This window comes from Channa argus, chromosome 5 (genome assembly GCF_033026475.1).
Source record: "Channa argus isolate prfri chromosome 5, Channa argus male v1.0, whole genome shotgun sequence".
Classification (NCBI taxonomy): domain Eukaryota; kingdom Metazoa; phylum Chordata; class Actinopteri; order Anabantiformes; family Channidae; genus Channa; species Channa argus.
In genome coordinates, this window is record NC_090201.1 from 11,688,011 (window position 1) to 11,705,774 (window position 17,764).

Here is a 17,764-nt window from a genome sequence, read left to right on the forward strand (position 1 = left end):
ATATGTTGCGATGTGGGAGATTGGGGGACTCGTTGGCGCTGTGCCCTCAGGGGGAGGGGGAACACTGGAGGGACGAACACGTATTCCATTGGGTCAGCATTAAACAAGCGCCAACTGGATGTGAGATGTATTCCCACTGGGGCACTGAGTGAAGTTTGTATGTTTGTGTTAGTGTGTAAATGAGTGTGTGACAACAACCACAGGGATGAAATGTCATTATTATTATCATTGTCATTATTATTATTATGTATCGGGGAAGGAAAGGAAATGTGATTTTTGCCAATTGACAGGTAAAAAAATGACCTAAGATGACTAGGATGGAATAGAGGCACTGACCAGACACACACACATAACAGATGGCTATCATTTGACATTAAAAGCAATGGCATCTGCTATTAAACAGTAATTCTTTTTTTTAATGTTAAAATCACTGTAAATAAAAAGTTTGCTTATTAATTAAGATTATCTTAATGAATGAATTAAAGAATAAACTTGTGTTTGCAGAGCTGTTGAGGAATTCCCTAAGATGTGTCAGTTCAAATGCTCTAAATCAGCCAGACTGCGAGGTTTTAAAAAGCTGTTTATGGAGTCTTGCCAATCAGGAGCAAGTGCACTTGTGCTATATTAACTGTTAATCTGTTACTGGCTGTAAAGATGGACGGCTTTAAAAAAAGTAGGAATATTAAATCTAAGTGATATTAATGGCAATATTGACAATTTCAATATTGCAACATCATAAAAGCTAGCTATATAAAAGACCTCTATTTAATGTTGTATCTCTGTTATTTCCTGGTCCCTTTATTCACCTAATATCACTTACCAGTGCTCTTCAATATGTTGAGTTGTTTATGAGCTAGGAGGCCTATTACTGTAATTTGGCAACCATGGAAACAGCATAGAGTTACAGAACAAATGACTACAGACAACAATATGTTTTCAGAAGAGACAAATTAGAAAAGAAACACTTTGCATGCGTGTGTGGCACATGCCACAATGCACCCACTATCTTGGCAGAAGGTCCACAGCCAATCTGGACCAATTAAAGCAAGATCTGTAGGTGCTTGAGTGTGTGTGACTATGCTTATTTGAGTGTACATTCCCCCCAGGGTGCACCCCTAATACTCATGCATGGTAGCAGAGAAAAGAGGAGAAGAGAAGAGAAATAAAGGGACATGATACAAGATTCTGACATGCCAGCACTGGTTGAGAGAGGGCTGAGAGAATGACGTATGGAGAGGAGAAACGCAGGATCAGACAGGAGGAGGAGGCAAAAATGAAGAGATCGCAATGACAAAAGGATGTGACTGAAAGAGGAGAGGCAGAGGATGGAGAGGAATATCTGAAGATGCCAACGGAAGTGCAAGGGAGGGGCAGGAGGAGAGGGAGAGAGATAGAGAGAGAAAGAAAGAGAGAGCGAGAAAGAGAGAGAGAGAAAGAGAGCACCGCCTGATGTAAGCTGTAAAGGTTCATATGACCTTTATGTGACTCAACTACAGGCATTTCCACTCTTTCTCAATCTATCCATCTCCCAAGGGCGTTTTTCTGTGTATGGATGGTAAGGACATGTCCCTGCCAATATTTGATCAATGTTGCTCGCATGATCTTTAGTATGAAACGATCAAGATTTATGAAAGCAATGGGTCGGACCACACCCTCCATATCAGCCCTGCTGACCCAGCACACTGCATGTACAGATACTTGTAATAAATTCAGGCAGTAAACTGTAACAATCCAGTTGGGATCCTTCTTCTGCATTTCGGTTAGCTATCTAGCAGGAAACTCAAAGTCTCAGTATCTGCACGTTTTTGTGTTACTTGCGCCCACAGCCATGTGTCTGGTACCACAACATAAATATCGTAACAGTTTAAATATTCCCAACTTCACTGGCTTTGGTAGGTACATCTGTAAAAGGATCTCTGTATTGGTTCTTTTTGTTTTGACTGCTCCATTCATCACAAATGTTCACAATATTCGGATCCATCTTCTTGAAAACTGGGTGGGCTTTTCTGGGATTGTTTTAAATTGGTTTAGTTTGTATATTAGTAGCAGGAAAATATTTGTTTATATGGCTGGTTTCAACTCACGTACTTTCAATGTATCACCAGGTGTTTCACAAGGGAGCTCCCTTGGACCATTATTTTTTCTTCATTTGCTTCCTTTAGGTGATGTCAACACCTGATGATGTTAAGTTAATGTAAATTTTCATAGTTATGCTAAGGGCACACAGTTGTACATTGCGACTGATCCTTGAAGCTCTCTGATACTGTGTCTGCTTGCTAATAATAACTGGATGAACAATAACTTTCCGAAGCTGAATAAAGATAAAAAAAAGTGTAATTCTGGGCTCTCAACTTAATAGAGAAATACAGAGCAAACGGGGAAATTACTTTGCAAACAAAGACAGAGGTATCCACTCTAGGAGTTATCATGGTCCCTGAATTGAATTTTGCCTCTCATAATAACAATACTATGAAAACTGCATTCTATCTTCTTAAACAGAATGCTTCTATAACAAGCAGATTAGGTTATTGCAATGCCCTGTTAATAAATATTTTTGCTGCATTAATCAATAGGTTATGAAACTGATTCAGAATTCTGCTTCTAGCCTTTTAACAACAACAGCAGCAACTACAACAGAAATCCAGGTTTGGCCTCATTGTACTTGCTGTCTGTGGTATCTAGATATGATTCTGAAAGGATCTTCTATTAGTTTCCTAAGCCTTGAATGGCTCAGGGCCAATCTATTTAAATGAACTCTTAAATCTGTACACATTATGTGCATAATCCAATGCCACACAGCTGCTTGATGAACACTCATAAGAATGTTGGAGAGGGAGCCATTTCTATTTATGTGCCTAAATTGTAGAATAGGCCACCAACAAATATTAAACAGGAAACATCAATACTGAACACGTTTACATCTACTTAAGTAATCGGGTTACAGCCGGGTTTTTTGGGAAAGCTGATTTCTTAAGTGTCATGTATACAGGAAAGCTGGTTTCCAAAATCAGTGTCTTAGCTGTTCTTATGACTGCACTCTTCTGGACAGACATCTCAGACGTTGTTCCTGGAATCTGCTGCAGCCACTCTCCCAGTTTGGGGGTCACAGCCCCTAATGTTCCCACCAATAGCGCCTTCACCTACCACATCTTTTCTAACTCCTCTTTTAGCCCTTGGTATTTCTCGAGCTTCTCGTTTTCCTTCTTCTTGTTCTTGCCATTGCCTGGGATTGCCACATCTACCAGCACAGCCTTGTTCTTCTGTTTGTCCACAACTACTAAGTCGGTTGGTTGGCCATTACCAGTTCATCAGTCTGCATCTGGAAGTCCCACAGGATCTTAGCTCTGTCATTCTCCACCACCTTTGGAGGTGTGTTCCATTTTGACCCCGCTGTTATGTGCTGGATCGTCTCAGGGGCTTCCTTACACAGCTTGCACCTGGAGTCCTGCCTGGTATGGTAGACCCCCGCCTCTATTGGTCTTGTACTTAGAGCCTGCTCCTGTGCTGCTAGGATTAGTGCCTCTGTGCTGTCTTTCAGTCCAGCGTTGCCCAGCCACTGGTTGGATTTTTTGATATCAGCCACTTATTCTGACGGTGGTACGTACCGTGCAGAAGTCTGTCCTTCAATGAGCATTCCTGCATCTCTTGCTCCTGGTGTCTGTATTAACTAAGCACATCATCACACGGGGCTGTCTTCCTGATGTATTCATGGATCATGTTTTTTTTTTTCATCTTGGATAGTGTGTATATATATATATATATATATATTATCAAATAGAATGAGCTAACAAAATGATGCTGACTACAGGTGTCTAATTATAGTTATCCAGATCTAGGCCATGTCCAATTGCATATACCCTAGGTCATTTCCAATTAACTAAACAGTCACATTCATTACACAGTGAACTTCTCTGTGTATGTTCTTTATAATATTTGCAATCAGCACTTTACACCAGGCTTCTAAAATGAAATATATTAAAAAGCATCTAAGAGGTATCTGGTGTCACTGTGAGTCTGGGTTTATATATTTTAATTGTGTGCATCAGTGAGAAAGACAGACTGAGTGAGAGTAAGCGCAAGCAAATGAAAGGGCAATTGGAGTGTGGAATTGAGGGTAAGAGAAGAGGGTTCAGGACATATGGAGAGAGGCGAAGCAACTAAGTGTAAATTATGCTCTTCTTGCACTGGGAAAGCTGCATCACAGCCCCTATTATGCTAATGGGGCACTACAATGCTAAGTGACCTTCAGGAATTGATAGACAGAGCTGACCCTGGAGATGATAGTGTGTATGTGACTGTACACTATTCATACAATTATAATCTAAGGGTGCAGTCCAGACTATTAGTTTTGCAATTTTGCAAAGTTTAAAAAAACGATTGCCTTGTTACCATTGAAAAAGTGCAATGCAAAGACTGAATGGATGAACATATGGCTAGAATGGAAATGGGTGTTACAGAGCTGATTTAGGTCAATTCATTGCATGCACACAATTGCTAAAAGGCATCCACACATCAACTCATTTATTAATATATCTGTCACTCAGGTATGTTTTATCATGTTAACACTACATTGAGAAGCTGCATCCCAGAATCTTATTTTTCAAATAATATTGAGGCTTGTGCCCCAGTATCACATCCAGGCAACTATGATCCCACCTCTTGCAGGCAGAGCAAAGCAGTAAGTACAGTGAGCTAGCTGAGAGATATGAAGCATTATCTGACAGAATGACAGCTAACTAATAGACCTCTCAGCACACACGCTTAAAGCCATCACCGCTGATAAGGCATAGAGCGAGGGAGTGCGAGAGACAGGCACTGAAACTGAGAAAAAGGAAGAAAGGGGAGACTTTGAAAAAGGAGAACAGATGTGTTGGTAATGTTAATATGAATTCTGGATCTTCCCAAAGAAAATGCAAATTTACCTAAAGTGATTTTAAACAACAGATTTTTGTGCTTCACAGAAAACAACTAGACAAAATTTAACTAAAGATAATATTGCAAGAAGCAGAAGAACAAGCTTGTATGTGTGTGCTTGCGTGTGTATTAATGTAACAATGCACACGCATTTGAGTGTCTCCACCAACCCTCGTGTCTGTGAATGGAACTGGAAGCAAATAACAGACTGCAGCTGAGAACTGAGGCTTATTGTAGGTGATGCTGAAGAAACAGGTCTTGATTTAATATTGAGACAAAGCGATCTGAGAGCTTTCTGTAGATTTTTCAAAAATATCTTATTAGTCTCTCCAGTATGTACTTTGTGGATTCATACTCTTTAAATCAGCCTTGGATTGGCTCTTTTCAGGCATGTATGTTGGTGAAACCATCATGTATTTATCAGAACACTATATTTTAGAGTCTGCCCACCCATGACAGTGCCCTGTGCTGGCTGACATCTCACATACAGGTACATTTTTCTCCTAAGCGTACTGTGAACTGTTAGTAAAGTCTTTATTCATGTTTGCATGCGGACCTTTTAGTGTGTGTGACAGATCAGCCCAGCTAGACACTATACCAGGAAGTGCTGACATGGTGAAATTCATCACTTTATTAATTTAAAATTTTAATACCTGTAGCATCTGTTGAATTGAAATTGAGTACTTTATGAGTGCCTGGGATTATTTTCAGCTTCCCTACTTTTATGTTATATCAATTACAGTAACAATCTATACAGACAATTAGGTTAATGAAATATTAACATAAACTTTAAAGGCATTTAAATAAGCATATTTTAAAGAAAAATTCCGTTCTGCCCCGAGTCCAGGTTTTGTTTTATTAGATGTTTCTTTTCCGCACCCAGATTGTGTTCCATTGCGGTGCTTTTTACGTAGTGGCAAGGGCAGGGAAAGCCTCCTAAATGGATTCCAGCTAGCTCATGAGATATTTCTTGTGATGCTGAACTTCATCAGCTGATATCAGGCCCACATGGCACAAACGGTGCCAGGCGGGTTTTGCTACTCCCACTGTTACTTGTTCTCTAGCATACACATTCTCTCAGAGCTTCAGCCCCTGCTCTCAGCCACACACACACCTGAACTCTGTCTGTAATTAGGTCACCAGTATAAAGTCAGCCACTCCACATTCATCCTTTGCCTGACTGTTTGTTGTGCTTAATGCCTCAGCAACTCCAGCCCCTTTTTCCTCTATTCTTTGCCCCACACTGAAAATTTGAAAAGAGAAAATGATTGGTGATTTTGTTATATGAATTGTGTCAATAACAACAACAACAAATGAGACTCTACAATTCTCCTTAGCTCAAAAAAATTATTTTTAGCATCTTTTAGCTCACTTTTTTAAAATTCATGCCTCACAATTTTGCTGTTTGGAACAAACCTATCTTTTTAACCTCTTTTTCAGCCACAGCAGGCAGCTGTTTTCATTAAAAAGCTGTAATTAAACTAATATACCCTACATAGCCAGCCAAAGCTAGTGACGGGCTCGTAAAATTAGTGAACATTTTTTTCCTTAACAAGATGATGGAAACGATACCAAAGAAAATGGAAAGTGAATCACTGGGTGTCTGGAAACAGGAATTTAAATGTAAATGACAAATTGTTTGCTAACATGCCTTTGGAAATTCCTAATAACTGTTTCTCATTCTGCTCTAATTAGACACTGAAAATTATTTCATATCCTTAAGCCAATAAAACACAAATTTTATTTAACAAACTTGCATAGAAAGGTGTGATGTGTGCTGTAGAAGATACACATATGTAGCACATAGAAATATGTTTCAGCTACTATATAAAGCAATATTTGTCCTACCACTGTGTCCTTCTCCCTAATCCTGTATTTCGCTTGCACTTCACGCACTGTGTGTGTGGGGGTGAGCATGCGGGTGTTATTGACAGTCAGCAGCAGGGGGCTGTGCGCTATGTTGTGAGACACTGACAAGCTGTATTTCATGGAGCAGATGAAGCATTTTGAAGTTCTTTAAGTCCCTTTAAGGGTCCAGCCAGGGACTTAGCTTCTGATGCTGCCGCCTTTGCTGCTGCTGCTTAAGTCTCTTGCAGGGAAAAACTTGGTTCTAGAAAATGTCCCCCGGCTGATGTGTATGTGTGTATGTGTGCAAGAATGTCGTTTTGAGAGAAGGATTGTGTGCATGTATTGTAGGTTCATACCCTTGAGCCATCCAGATCCTCACACTCTTCTCTGAAACATACAAACTCTGCTTCTTGGACCTCTAAACCCCAACCCCAGTGCAACATTTACATCCCCTCCCATGCAGCGATGCCTTAGCTTCTGTTCGAAGGGAGTTGCAGGAGGGAAAGTGAAATGACCAGTAGTTCCAGTAATGTAGTTGTTAGACATGGACTTCACTGACTTCATATCACACAACTTCATATCGCTCTGCTTCTCCACCTCCTCCTTTTCTCATTCTGTCCTTTTCTGCTTCCCTCTTTCATCACACTGGCCTTCCCCTCTGGTGGTCCAATCACTCTTCTCTTATTATCAAAGAGAGGGAAAAAACACACACACACACACACTCAGTGACTCTGCATTTTCAATATTAGCAGAGCATTGTGGGACTGCTGTGGACCATCAGGTATATGCATGATTCTGCTTTTTTTATTTTACTGACTTTTTGTCTCTCCTGCTAAATCCTTCTCTATTGTTATATATCTTTCCCAATCCCCCACTTCCTTCACTCTCTCTCCTCTGTCCCAGGCAGCCCAGGGGGACAAATTGGCGCCTGGCTGAGCTAAATGTGCCTGGTGCTGAGAGCCAGATGGTACTGGCAGAGGGATGGAGGGAGCGAAGGATGGAAGCTACCAAAAGATGGAGCGCTGAAGCTGTGGTGTGGCAGGGCAGTGTGTGGGGGATCTAGCTTTGCACACTAATCATCTATTAGTGCTCAGGGGCCAAAAAGCTGTGCACAAGCCCTTGCCAGGGGCCAGCTTGACCCGATTAGAGCTTTTGGGTGTACTTTAGTCAAGACTAGACAACATACTTCTGAAGTACAAGGAAGGCTGTGGAGTGAGATGCTGGAGATTGGATGAAAAAAGTCAGATGATGTAAAGCTATTAAGATGCAGCAGGAGAAGAAGAAAGATAAAAACAGACACACAGCAAGAGAGGTGTTATGTCAGTCAGCTGCTTAGAGGTATAATGGATAATTTTGTTAATTTGACTATTTTTTCACTTTTTGTGGTAATTTTAGGTTGTCTCTTTTGCAAAATTATAGATCTGACCTTGGTTATGGGCAATTGCTCCCTGACCATTCTACCAAACTCAAAGCCTAGGCAAAAGCATCAGATCGCAATACACTATTTATACTTGGATATTATCAGTAAAAACATTTGTTCATTGTACAGTATGTGGTATTCCTGAAAATAGATAAAGGATACCCATTGAAACAATTGAAAAAATTTTAAAATGTGTAATTTACATATAGAGCCTAGGCCAATGGGGTTAACACACTGACTATTAACAGCATGAATCTGGCTGGGGATTGTTGCACTTTCATTTACAATTGTCTCTCTACTGTCCTAAAAAAATGGACTTCATTAAAAAGGAGACATAAACAAAACATAATTAAAATAATGATTGCGGATAGTTGAGGGTTTGATCTGGTTAAGGTGGTATGAATGTGGAAGGATCTGCAGATTCATGCAGTACTTTATTTCCACTCTTTTTCTGACAGGGTTTCTTGGTGACATTCAGCTGCTCACTTCATGCTCCAATTTCCTCCACATCAACCCAAATTCCAATATTTGGTGCTTACATAACACATAGTATAAGATTAAGGCTTCAGTATCAGACCGATACGATGTAGAAATTTTTCAACTGACTTCACCCACCCTCCTCAATATTCTCCTATCATGGCGCACAAAGCTGCCTCAGCCATCCATGCATAAGCAATAAGCAACACTGGCCGTGGGCATGCTCCCGCACGCACATACAAACACACAGACTCAGGACAACATGTAGACAACACTTGCTGAGATTTAAAAAAACACAGGCAGTGTGTGTGTGTTTGTGGATGGGTGCAGATGTGAGTAAGAGTGTTTGTGCCTTGCTGAATGTGCATGTGACAAGATAAGCTTAGGCCACCTCAAAATACTGCACATGGGGACCTTGGTGTGCTTCGTCTTCCTCTGCAGAGTAAGGTATAATAGCTTTGACACTTATACCCTCTCACACTGCACCTGTAAGCAAAACACAGCTCTAGTACAGTAACTATGATGGTTGATTATCAAGCCTGCAAGCCTCACTTCTGTTGGCCTTGGTTCAAGTAGTGTGAAATATCCTGTGCTGCATTAGCTGACTAAACCATTACCATATAATAGAAATGAGGGTATTAAGATCGTTTATTTATTAACTGCACTGATTAAGGCCTATGATCTATTACTTTGTCCATTACTGGGCCAAACATTTAGACCTTGGTAACACAGGGATCTTAGATATGGCAGGTTGGCATTTAAAATGTTTTGATGACAATGCATAAAGAAGCTTAAAAGTTAAAAGACGGAAAGGAAATGTTGTTGGGAGGTTCCTCTCCTAGCATCACCAATGGGTGTGCTCAGCAGGGTACTCTGTGGCACCTGTAACAACACCCAGCAGTAAGGTCACAGCATGCTGACACACAAGCAAGTACTTACACAGGAACATTGCTGAATTAAAATAACCCAAGCAAATAGCAAATACCAAACTCTACAGTAATGTTGTTGTTTGCAGAGCTTTAAACAGTGATGGATTTGTGTCACCTTGCCACCCTTAACAGTGTGGTGATGTATACTACGTTTAGCTGCAGGAGTACAAAAGGACTACAACTGTCTGAAGGACCACTGAATAGATTAATGAGCTACTGATGAGTCTGATAAAAAGAGGGGGCATTAAAAAAAGAATTCCAGCTATTAGCAAGATGGTTAAGCTAAAGCTAGAACGAATGAAGACTGAATGTGTGTGTGACATTGTGTTTAAGTGCCTGTACTTGGGTAAACACCAATCAATTTTCTGTGACAAAATGTGTCTAACACAAAATGTTGTTTATATGCTGTACATGTACTGTAGGTGTGTATCCATGGGGACACAGGGACTAGAATTTAGAACAAGAGTCAGTTGTTGTTTTTGGAAGGGCAGGTGTGTGTGTGTGTGTGTGTGTGTGTGTTTGTGTGTGTGTCTGTGTTTATATGCTGCAAAAATAGCCAGAGTTGTTTTTGACAGGAACAGGTGTCTAAACATCAGAACATACACTCACACAGCATCATGAAAGTCAAATCACGCCATAAAGGCACACACCTCCGTGAAAAATCATTATTTTAGGTTTTGAGATTGTGTAATCTAAATAGGAAATCCAATTACCAATATTTGCGAGATACATTTTTAAGACCTCTGAGTTATAGCTGTTAATAAACTTCTTGACTGTTTTTTTAATTTTACAGCCAGGAGGGTATAGCTTTGCTTAATAACTGGAAATAATGGAGTTGGCCAGCCTGGGTTTGTCAAAGGTTGTGTATGTCGGCGTATGTGTAATAGTCCCTCTAAAGGCCAGTAAGCTAAGTAATGCCTTTTATGTTATCTGTTTAATCCGTACTCAAACAGACATGGCAAAAAGTTAATTTGTACTTTGAAGGCGAGAAAAGGGTTTTAACTATTACATTTAAAAAAGTTTCACCCTGTTGCCAGGCAACCAAACTGTTGCACTTCAAGACATAGTTGCAACATAGGCCTATAACTCCTTTTAAACCTACCAATTGTCATTTTTTAAAATGCTGTTTGTGGGTGGATTGACAAAAATAGATGCATTAGAAGCATTAGATGTTTTGGTAGGGATATGGCAAATGTTTTAATTTGAAGTAATAAGCTTATTAGGCAAATAAGCACATTTTTCCAAAATGTCAAAGTATTCCTTATGTTAAACCACATTGTTGTTGAGTCTGTTTCCTACAAATCTCACAACAGGCCCACAAGGCAATGCATTATCAAATCACTCAGTAATAGATTAACAATGGTAATGCTGTAAGGCATTGCGCAGCACTTTATAAAACAATATACTATAAAACTCTAGAACAATATCTATTTCAGTTGACCAAAGAGAAATAAAGTAATGGGAGAACAGTAGTGAACTATTTGGTCTAGACACACAATGTTCAAGCACTGTCTTCTCTCACTGTCCATTTCTACATTAAAGTCACATATGTGCACATTCTTGTCAGTGCAGTTCTTGTACACATTTCCTTTGACAGTGTCAGAGCAGTTTTCTGTGTGTGTGTTTGTGTGTGTGCAAGCATGCCTGTGTATGAAAGTATGTGTGCATGGTCCTGTGTATATGTGTTTAAAACCTAATTTGTCTATGGGCAGGCCCATCTCTGAGGGCTGTATTAGAAGCATTATGCACCGTAATGGGCTGACATGTTAATCTACAACTCTATTCTCTGTGGCTAATGAACATATCCATCGTAGTCGCTCTCTATGTATGCATGGTTTTATATGTGTGTGTGTGTGTGTGTGTGTGTGTGTGTGTGTGTAATAAAATAGCAACATAATTCCACTTTTATCATGATGTCCGGGGTAATGTAAATTTAAACACTGATGCCAATGTGGTGGAGGTTTATGTATTTTTTAATAATGACAACACTGAAGAGCATTACATTCGGAATCACTTGCACAATTTGTTTGTGTGTGTGTGTGTGTGTGTCAGTGTGTGTGTGTGTGTGGAAGAGACAAAGATCTGACAGTTCTGGGTCAAACCAGTCCTATGAAGCCAGAAAAACACAAATACACAGGCACACACCTAGTACTGTAGGTGAAGATGACAAATGTTTGTTAGGCAAAAGAAAAGAAAAAGGTGTTTAGACTTGGGCAAAAAGACTGTCCTGCCGTGCCAACACTCATACTCATCAGTCTACACCTTAGGAGCAGAGAGAGCTGAACAGAGAAAAAGTTTAAAAAAACACATCTCACATACAAAACCCATGTAGACACGTTGACCGGAGGGCTACACACAAGAGGTGGCGAGAGCAAACAGTGAGCTGTGATATTGTGTTGTAGTCAAGGGCATAAACACACCATCTGTGTTCATAGTGCTGCAGATCAGCCTAATTACAATTGGCTCATATACAATAGTGGGGTCAGCAGCATTGCCAACTGCTACAACAATGCACTAATATATTCATCACACCAAAACTTCACATACTAGATAAAGTGTGTTATTTTTTCCACACTTCTCCCTCATCATTACACTTTCTGATGCACTCTGCAATTTCTAGTGATACATCAGGACCAGACTCTCCTCCTTCTTCCAATGAGCAGAGCAAAACTGAGTAGAAATCAATCCAAACTGAGATTTTCTCATTTCTCAGTATTGCTTCATCCACTGTCCATTGCATCACCTCCCGGCTTTGTGGTTGTGTGTAGAAATGACCACTGCTGTTAGTGTCATGTGTTTAAATAGTGTGTGTGTGTAGCATTTGGGAAAAAAAGAGAAGGCATTAGGCAATATATGTATGTGCACACCAGGCTTAATGTCTGCACAGTGTTCCTTAGGTCTATGATGGTATAAATAATAGTTGTATTATTGCTAGAATAAAACATTACACTGAACCAAGCAGGATTAGAAAACAAGCATGACAGTGTCTTCCCACTCTTTCCTCTTAATACACACACATTGACACACAGGCAGACATTTATGTCTGCGTGAAAGCAAGCAGCCCAGGGCCATGTACACTAGCAGGCAGCCATGTTTCTTTCACAAAAGGCTGCAGTGAGACTGTCAATGTCAGCATGGTTCTCTCTCTCCCCCTCACACACTCTCAGTCACAAACACACACACACACACACACACACCGGACAGTGACATCATGCCAAAAATTTACATATGAGTGTCAGTGGTAAAGCATTTGTAGGTGCTGGAGCTTCAGTGTCATCATGATCTGTGACAGCAATAGTCCTTGTTGAGTTCTACTTCTCTAACACACTCACAAGCTACAAACGTCAAACATAATCACAGTTTAACAGCAACTCCTTCAACTTACATTCACTGGCAGGCAGTTCACCAAACAGAGAGGTGAGGTTGTTTCAGTCCAGATAATGATACAGTAGTTGGGCCCTGTGCTCCTCTCTTGATGTCATGACCCCCAACATCTGGCCCAAATCGCCACAGTAAGGGGAACATTTGTCAGGTGTATGTAAGCAAGCCATCCATCCCATATCCACCTTTCAATTTACTAAATTCTACCTACTAGACGTTTAGATCCTCTTTTCCTGGCATGCTCCTATTTACTAGCTTTATAAGTGATATCTGCCTGTATATCTTTGTTATCTTCACAGTCATTCTTATGGTTGGACCCAGGACAAGCAGCAGTGTTAGAGGTGATACCCAGCAAAGGTATGGTCCCCTAGGAAATCTGAGGCCTACACAGTTCTGCACCCGTTTTTCAGTTTGAGCTCTAGAAAGTGTTTCTGGAGATTTGGCTCACTACATCACCACTGGCTTTGATACACCAAAAACAACAAATAGAGTAATTCAATTTTCAGTCAAAGTGATACCACCATGGCTGGATCAACCTGTTTATGTGCCCCTGAGGAAAAGATCATTGGTCCCCTTTTCACACACTGCTAAATCTCTTTTTATTTTGTAGCACTTTGTAGCCTATGATTTTTTTTTATGCTAGAATCCGAATTGACCACTGATTAACTGATAAAACAAGTCTTAAATTTCGATATTGACACGTGGCCCCTTGTCAATACAGGGCCTTAAGATTCAATATAATAAGGAAGGACCCACATTATACTAAAGCTATAATGTTAGAGCCTATGCACTGGTGGTACATCAGCCCCATTGACAAGGCAAACAAATTAACACAAACAGCTGTCAGGGCTCCGGTGATCCAAGGCTCCACGACAATTGCCTGCTGTGGCAGGTTGATGATTCATCACTGAATTCAAGACTGTCTCACAAAATCCTCTCACAAGCCTATATATCCAGTAAAATATCCTACTATAGCTACCAAATGAGCGATTGGCCCATGCATATGTTATCTCTCTTGTCTCAAAGCCCGACCCTCCCACTCCAGGGGCCCTTTGCTCCTCACCTGAGGCAGCGCGTCGTTTATCTGCCGCTGGAGCACGTCCCTTTCGTGCAGCGCCCCCTGCAGCTTAGTCTGAGACTGAATGAGGGTCTCCTGAGTCTCCCTGAGGGACTCCAGCAGCTTGTCCCTCTCGTCTAGCATGTTGACCATCAGCTGCTCGAAGTTGGCCTCCTGGTCCGAGCCGTTCGGGACGCTGCCGGTGCCTCTGGGAGGACCGGCCGAGTCTCCCTCGCTGATGGTCGGCATCACCTCGCACATCATCTTTCCTGCTCTGTGGTCTGGGCAGCGCTATAAGGCAGTGTCGCTGGCAGGATTTAAAAAAACAAAACAAAACAAAAAATGAGGTTAGCAAGCCGATGCAGAGAGCCAAAATAACTGATAATATGGCCTAGTAGCGACAGGCAACGTATGCAATCTTACGCGCCTTTATCCCATCACATTTCCTGTGCATTAAACGTGCATCATTCTTCACCTTCAAATCGCCTCACCTAATCAGAGTTATCGCAATGAGGAGATGGTGGTTGGCCTCCCATCTATATTAACCGGCGTCTTTTCACCCTGTGAACAGATCCGCCCTGCCCGGCGCGCCATGCACTCACATGTAGAAATCCCGGCGTGATATGATTGACAGCTCAGTGATACACGGGTAAGGTTGGAGGGGTGGTGCCCGTGAGCCCGACGGTAAATCATGAGACATTGCCAGTATATTTAAAAAATATCCGGAGGGAGATGTTTAACCTGCGTCTTTAGCCCTGTGGACAGTGAGACCCAATCTTATCTGCATCCGCCCTCTCCGCGTCCATCTCTTCACAGCGCCACCGAACCGACGCTCATTCCCCCTCCCATGCAAATAGTCGCCGTTTCTCCTTATCTCCCCCCTCTCTCCCCTCGCTCTCTATCTCTCAGACAAACACACGGGGGGATCTACATGCATTACTGGGCTACAGCTCTGGAAATAATACTCCCCACTTCCAATCTTATAAGCGTTTTGCATCGTGTGCCCGTACAAAGCGCTTGTGTCAAGTTAACTGCATATTAATTTAGGCTATTTCATCTAGAATCACGGTTCTGAACTCCTACCATGTCGCAAGCACAAACTTAACCCTTAATTGGTTAAATGAACTTTTTGCATCAGCATCACTAAACACGTTCACGACCTGACAGCTCCTTAAACGTGATGCAAGTTCTGGCAGAATCAGCTCATCTGTGTGCAGCGCACCCTGCAGGTTTTCAACTGAAAGACTGGACGCAAATAGCCTACTAGTGATAAACAGGTGTCCCATTGTGTAGTTAAACTAAACTTAAGATAAGATAAGACCTTTTTTATCCCGCAATGGGGAAATTCCAGTTATCCAGAACAAGGGCCAGACATTGCACCACACACTGAATCAGAGGTATTTGCCCTCACCCCTCATCCTAATGAATACTGCACAAGAGCACAAAAACTTTACATAACAGACACAAAAGTTTCTCCCATAATAACAATACACATATAACAAACACACAAAAAAGTTACTCCGATTTGTGTCTCACTGATGTGCTGTACAGTCTGATAGCTGAGGGGAGGAACAACCTGCAATAGTGCTCCTTCATACACTGAGGGTATGAAGGAGCTGCTCAGAGACACCATAGTGTGGTGCAGGGGGTGGGAGGTGCTATGCATGATGGAGGTCAGTTTGGCCAACATCCTTCTGTCCGCCACCTCATCGATGGATTTGAGTTTACAGCCCAGGACACAGCCAGCTCTCTTAACCAGCTTATGGAGTCGCTGTCTGTCTCTGTTCGTGCTGCCCCCCGCCCAGCACACAACAGCAGAGACAACTGCAGAGGCCAGTGATTCAAATTAAATTAAAATAGTTCTTAATCTTTTAAACACAGAAATTATTAACCTACCATTTAAAATTTCTTAACATCATACAGTTTGTTTCTGATCAGTTCAAGGTGACATGTTATAATGAAACCTCTGATGAATCAACCACACTGTGCCAGTGGACACATCTTCAGTGATGTTCCTGCAACGTGAGGAGCCTTGGGTTTTCCAGCATCATACACCCTGCTCCAGGCAACCTATAGCTTTGGATGACCAGATCCAAGCTTGTGTCTAGCTAGTCCAGCTAATCCATGGTTGTCTTCTCTTGAGCTACAGCCATCTTGAGGTTCTCTCTGTTGCATGGTCTTGCAAATAGGCCTTATTCCTCTCCAATCTACATTTTCTTGTTGCATGTATTACAATTGGCAGCGCTTTGCTTGCAGTGATAATTAGATTATGCGCTCTAGCACTAAAGAACTAAAATTGACAGCTGACATAACAGGGGTAAAAGCCATGTTGCTCTCTTGAGAGAATAGACAGGCATACTGTAATAGACTTTAGTGGGCAGTGAATTACAGAAAAAAAGAACTTGGTGTCCTATATCTACTTTATGGGAAACCTGTGTTTCAGCAACAAATAAACCAGAAAAGCCATATAGGCATGATTAAAAATATCCTACAATTAGTTTTTGTGCTAAAAAGTTATTTATTACGTAAGGCAAATTAAACAAAACCCAAAATATAATTTTTTGGAAAAATTTAAATCTGTGCTTTATTTACTCCATTATTTTTCGAAGATAAAAGAGTTCATAAATACTGGTAACCACATGTCTGTGGCACTGACTGGCACAATGAAGACAAAATGATTCTTCAGCAACTATGGTACATACTGAATAATTAAATTTCTGGTAAAAGGGTTTAGGAGAAAGTCACATCAAAATGTGTTTGAATTTACAGCTACCTTGATGCTCTGTTGCTCATAATGTTGCCAATGCACACCTCAATGTTGCCCAGGCAACTCTGTACCAGGCTGACCTAAACAATAACCAAAAGTCAGAGACAATGAAGACATTGGCAGAAATTATTACTCACAATGTTATTTGCCCATAACGAAATATAATGCTAAAAAGAACCCCAGAACTGTGCTCAGTGACCTATGTAAGTATTTTGTAAAAGTGCTGCAGGCCACCACAGCATCCTAGAGTGGCTGTTGACAAAATTGTTGTCAAGACCTTCAAAATTCAGTGGCACAGAGTCATAGCTCCGAGGGAAAAATACTTTGAAATTAAAGCAAAATTGTGCTGCAATTCTAAGAAGACTGATTACTAGAAAGTTTTAACTTGTAGAGCAAGATTTCTTTAGATCCATATCCAGATCTATTCACATCATTATTCCTACTCTTTAAAGTAATATTATATTTTAAAATATGATTTACTGCATAAGAAAATCTGCCAACAGTAATCATTCTGCACTAAGAACAACAAAGAAAAATGCCCACACAAAACAGTTTCCATCCTGTGCCGAACACAATTCTTTCTTTATTCAGAGGGAGTAGTTGCAATATTTTCAAAAGACATAGTTAATTCTCATTTCCAACATTTATCAAATTATCATATTTATCATATTATCTGAGTGGTTAAAAGAAATAGAAAAAACTTTCATTTATCATGCCTTAGGAAAAAAAGTGCTATTTCCAAACAGTCGTCATGTGATGTTGAGGGTCATGATTTTTCTGTCTGAAGATTGTTCTGTTCATGTCAGTATAAATGATCCCTGACTACAGTGGTTTCTTCTTATGGTCCAGAGTTGTTAATTCCAACCAGACTAAAGGACTGCTATTAGTACTTAAAAAATAGTACACTGTGAAGGTCAGAAGATGTCAGAGCTGAAAATACTACACATTATTTTAAAAAGCACTGCCTCAAA

General features: G+C 40.8%; 1 protein-coding gene across 10 annotated transcripts in view; it reads right to left on the reverse strand.

Annotated features, from left to right (window-relative positions):
• Positions 1 to 15,211, reverse strand: part of ppfia4 (PTPRF interacting protein alpha 4) — a 53,476-nt gene extending 38,265 nt beyond the window's left edge. For 5 of the 10 annotated variants that reach the window (XM_067505619.1, XM_067505616.1, XM_067505615.1 and 2 more), the window contains exons 1-2: positions 14,518 to 15,210; positions 14,033 to 14,333 (exon numbers count right to left, since the gene is read on the reverse strand). In XM_067505619.1, coding sequence (XP_067361720.1) covers positions 14,033 to 14,290 — 258 coding nt within the window. In that variant the 5' untranslated portion in view covers positions 14,291 to 14,333; positions 14,518 to 15,210. Of the gene's footprint in view, positions 1 to 14,032; positions 14,334 to 14,517 lie in introns of all 10 variants that reach the window. The other 5 variants (XM_067505617.1, XM_067505614.1, XM_067505613.1 and 2 more) reach the window with 4 other exon arrangements.
• Positions 15,212 to 17,764: the final 2,553 nt, after the last annotated feature.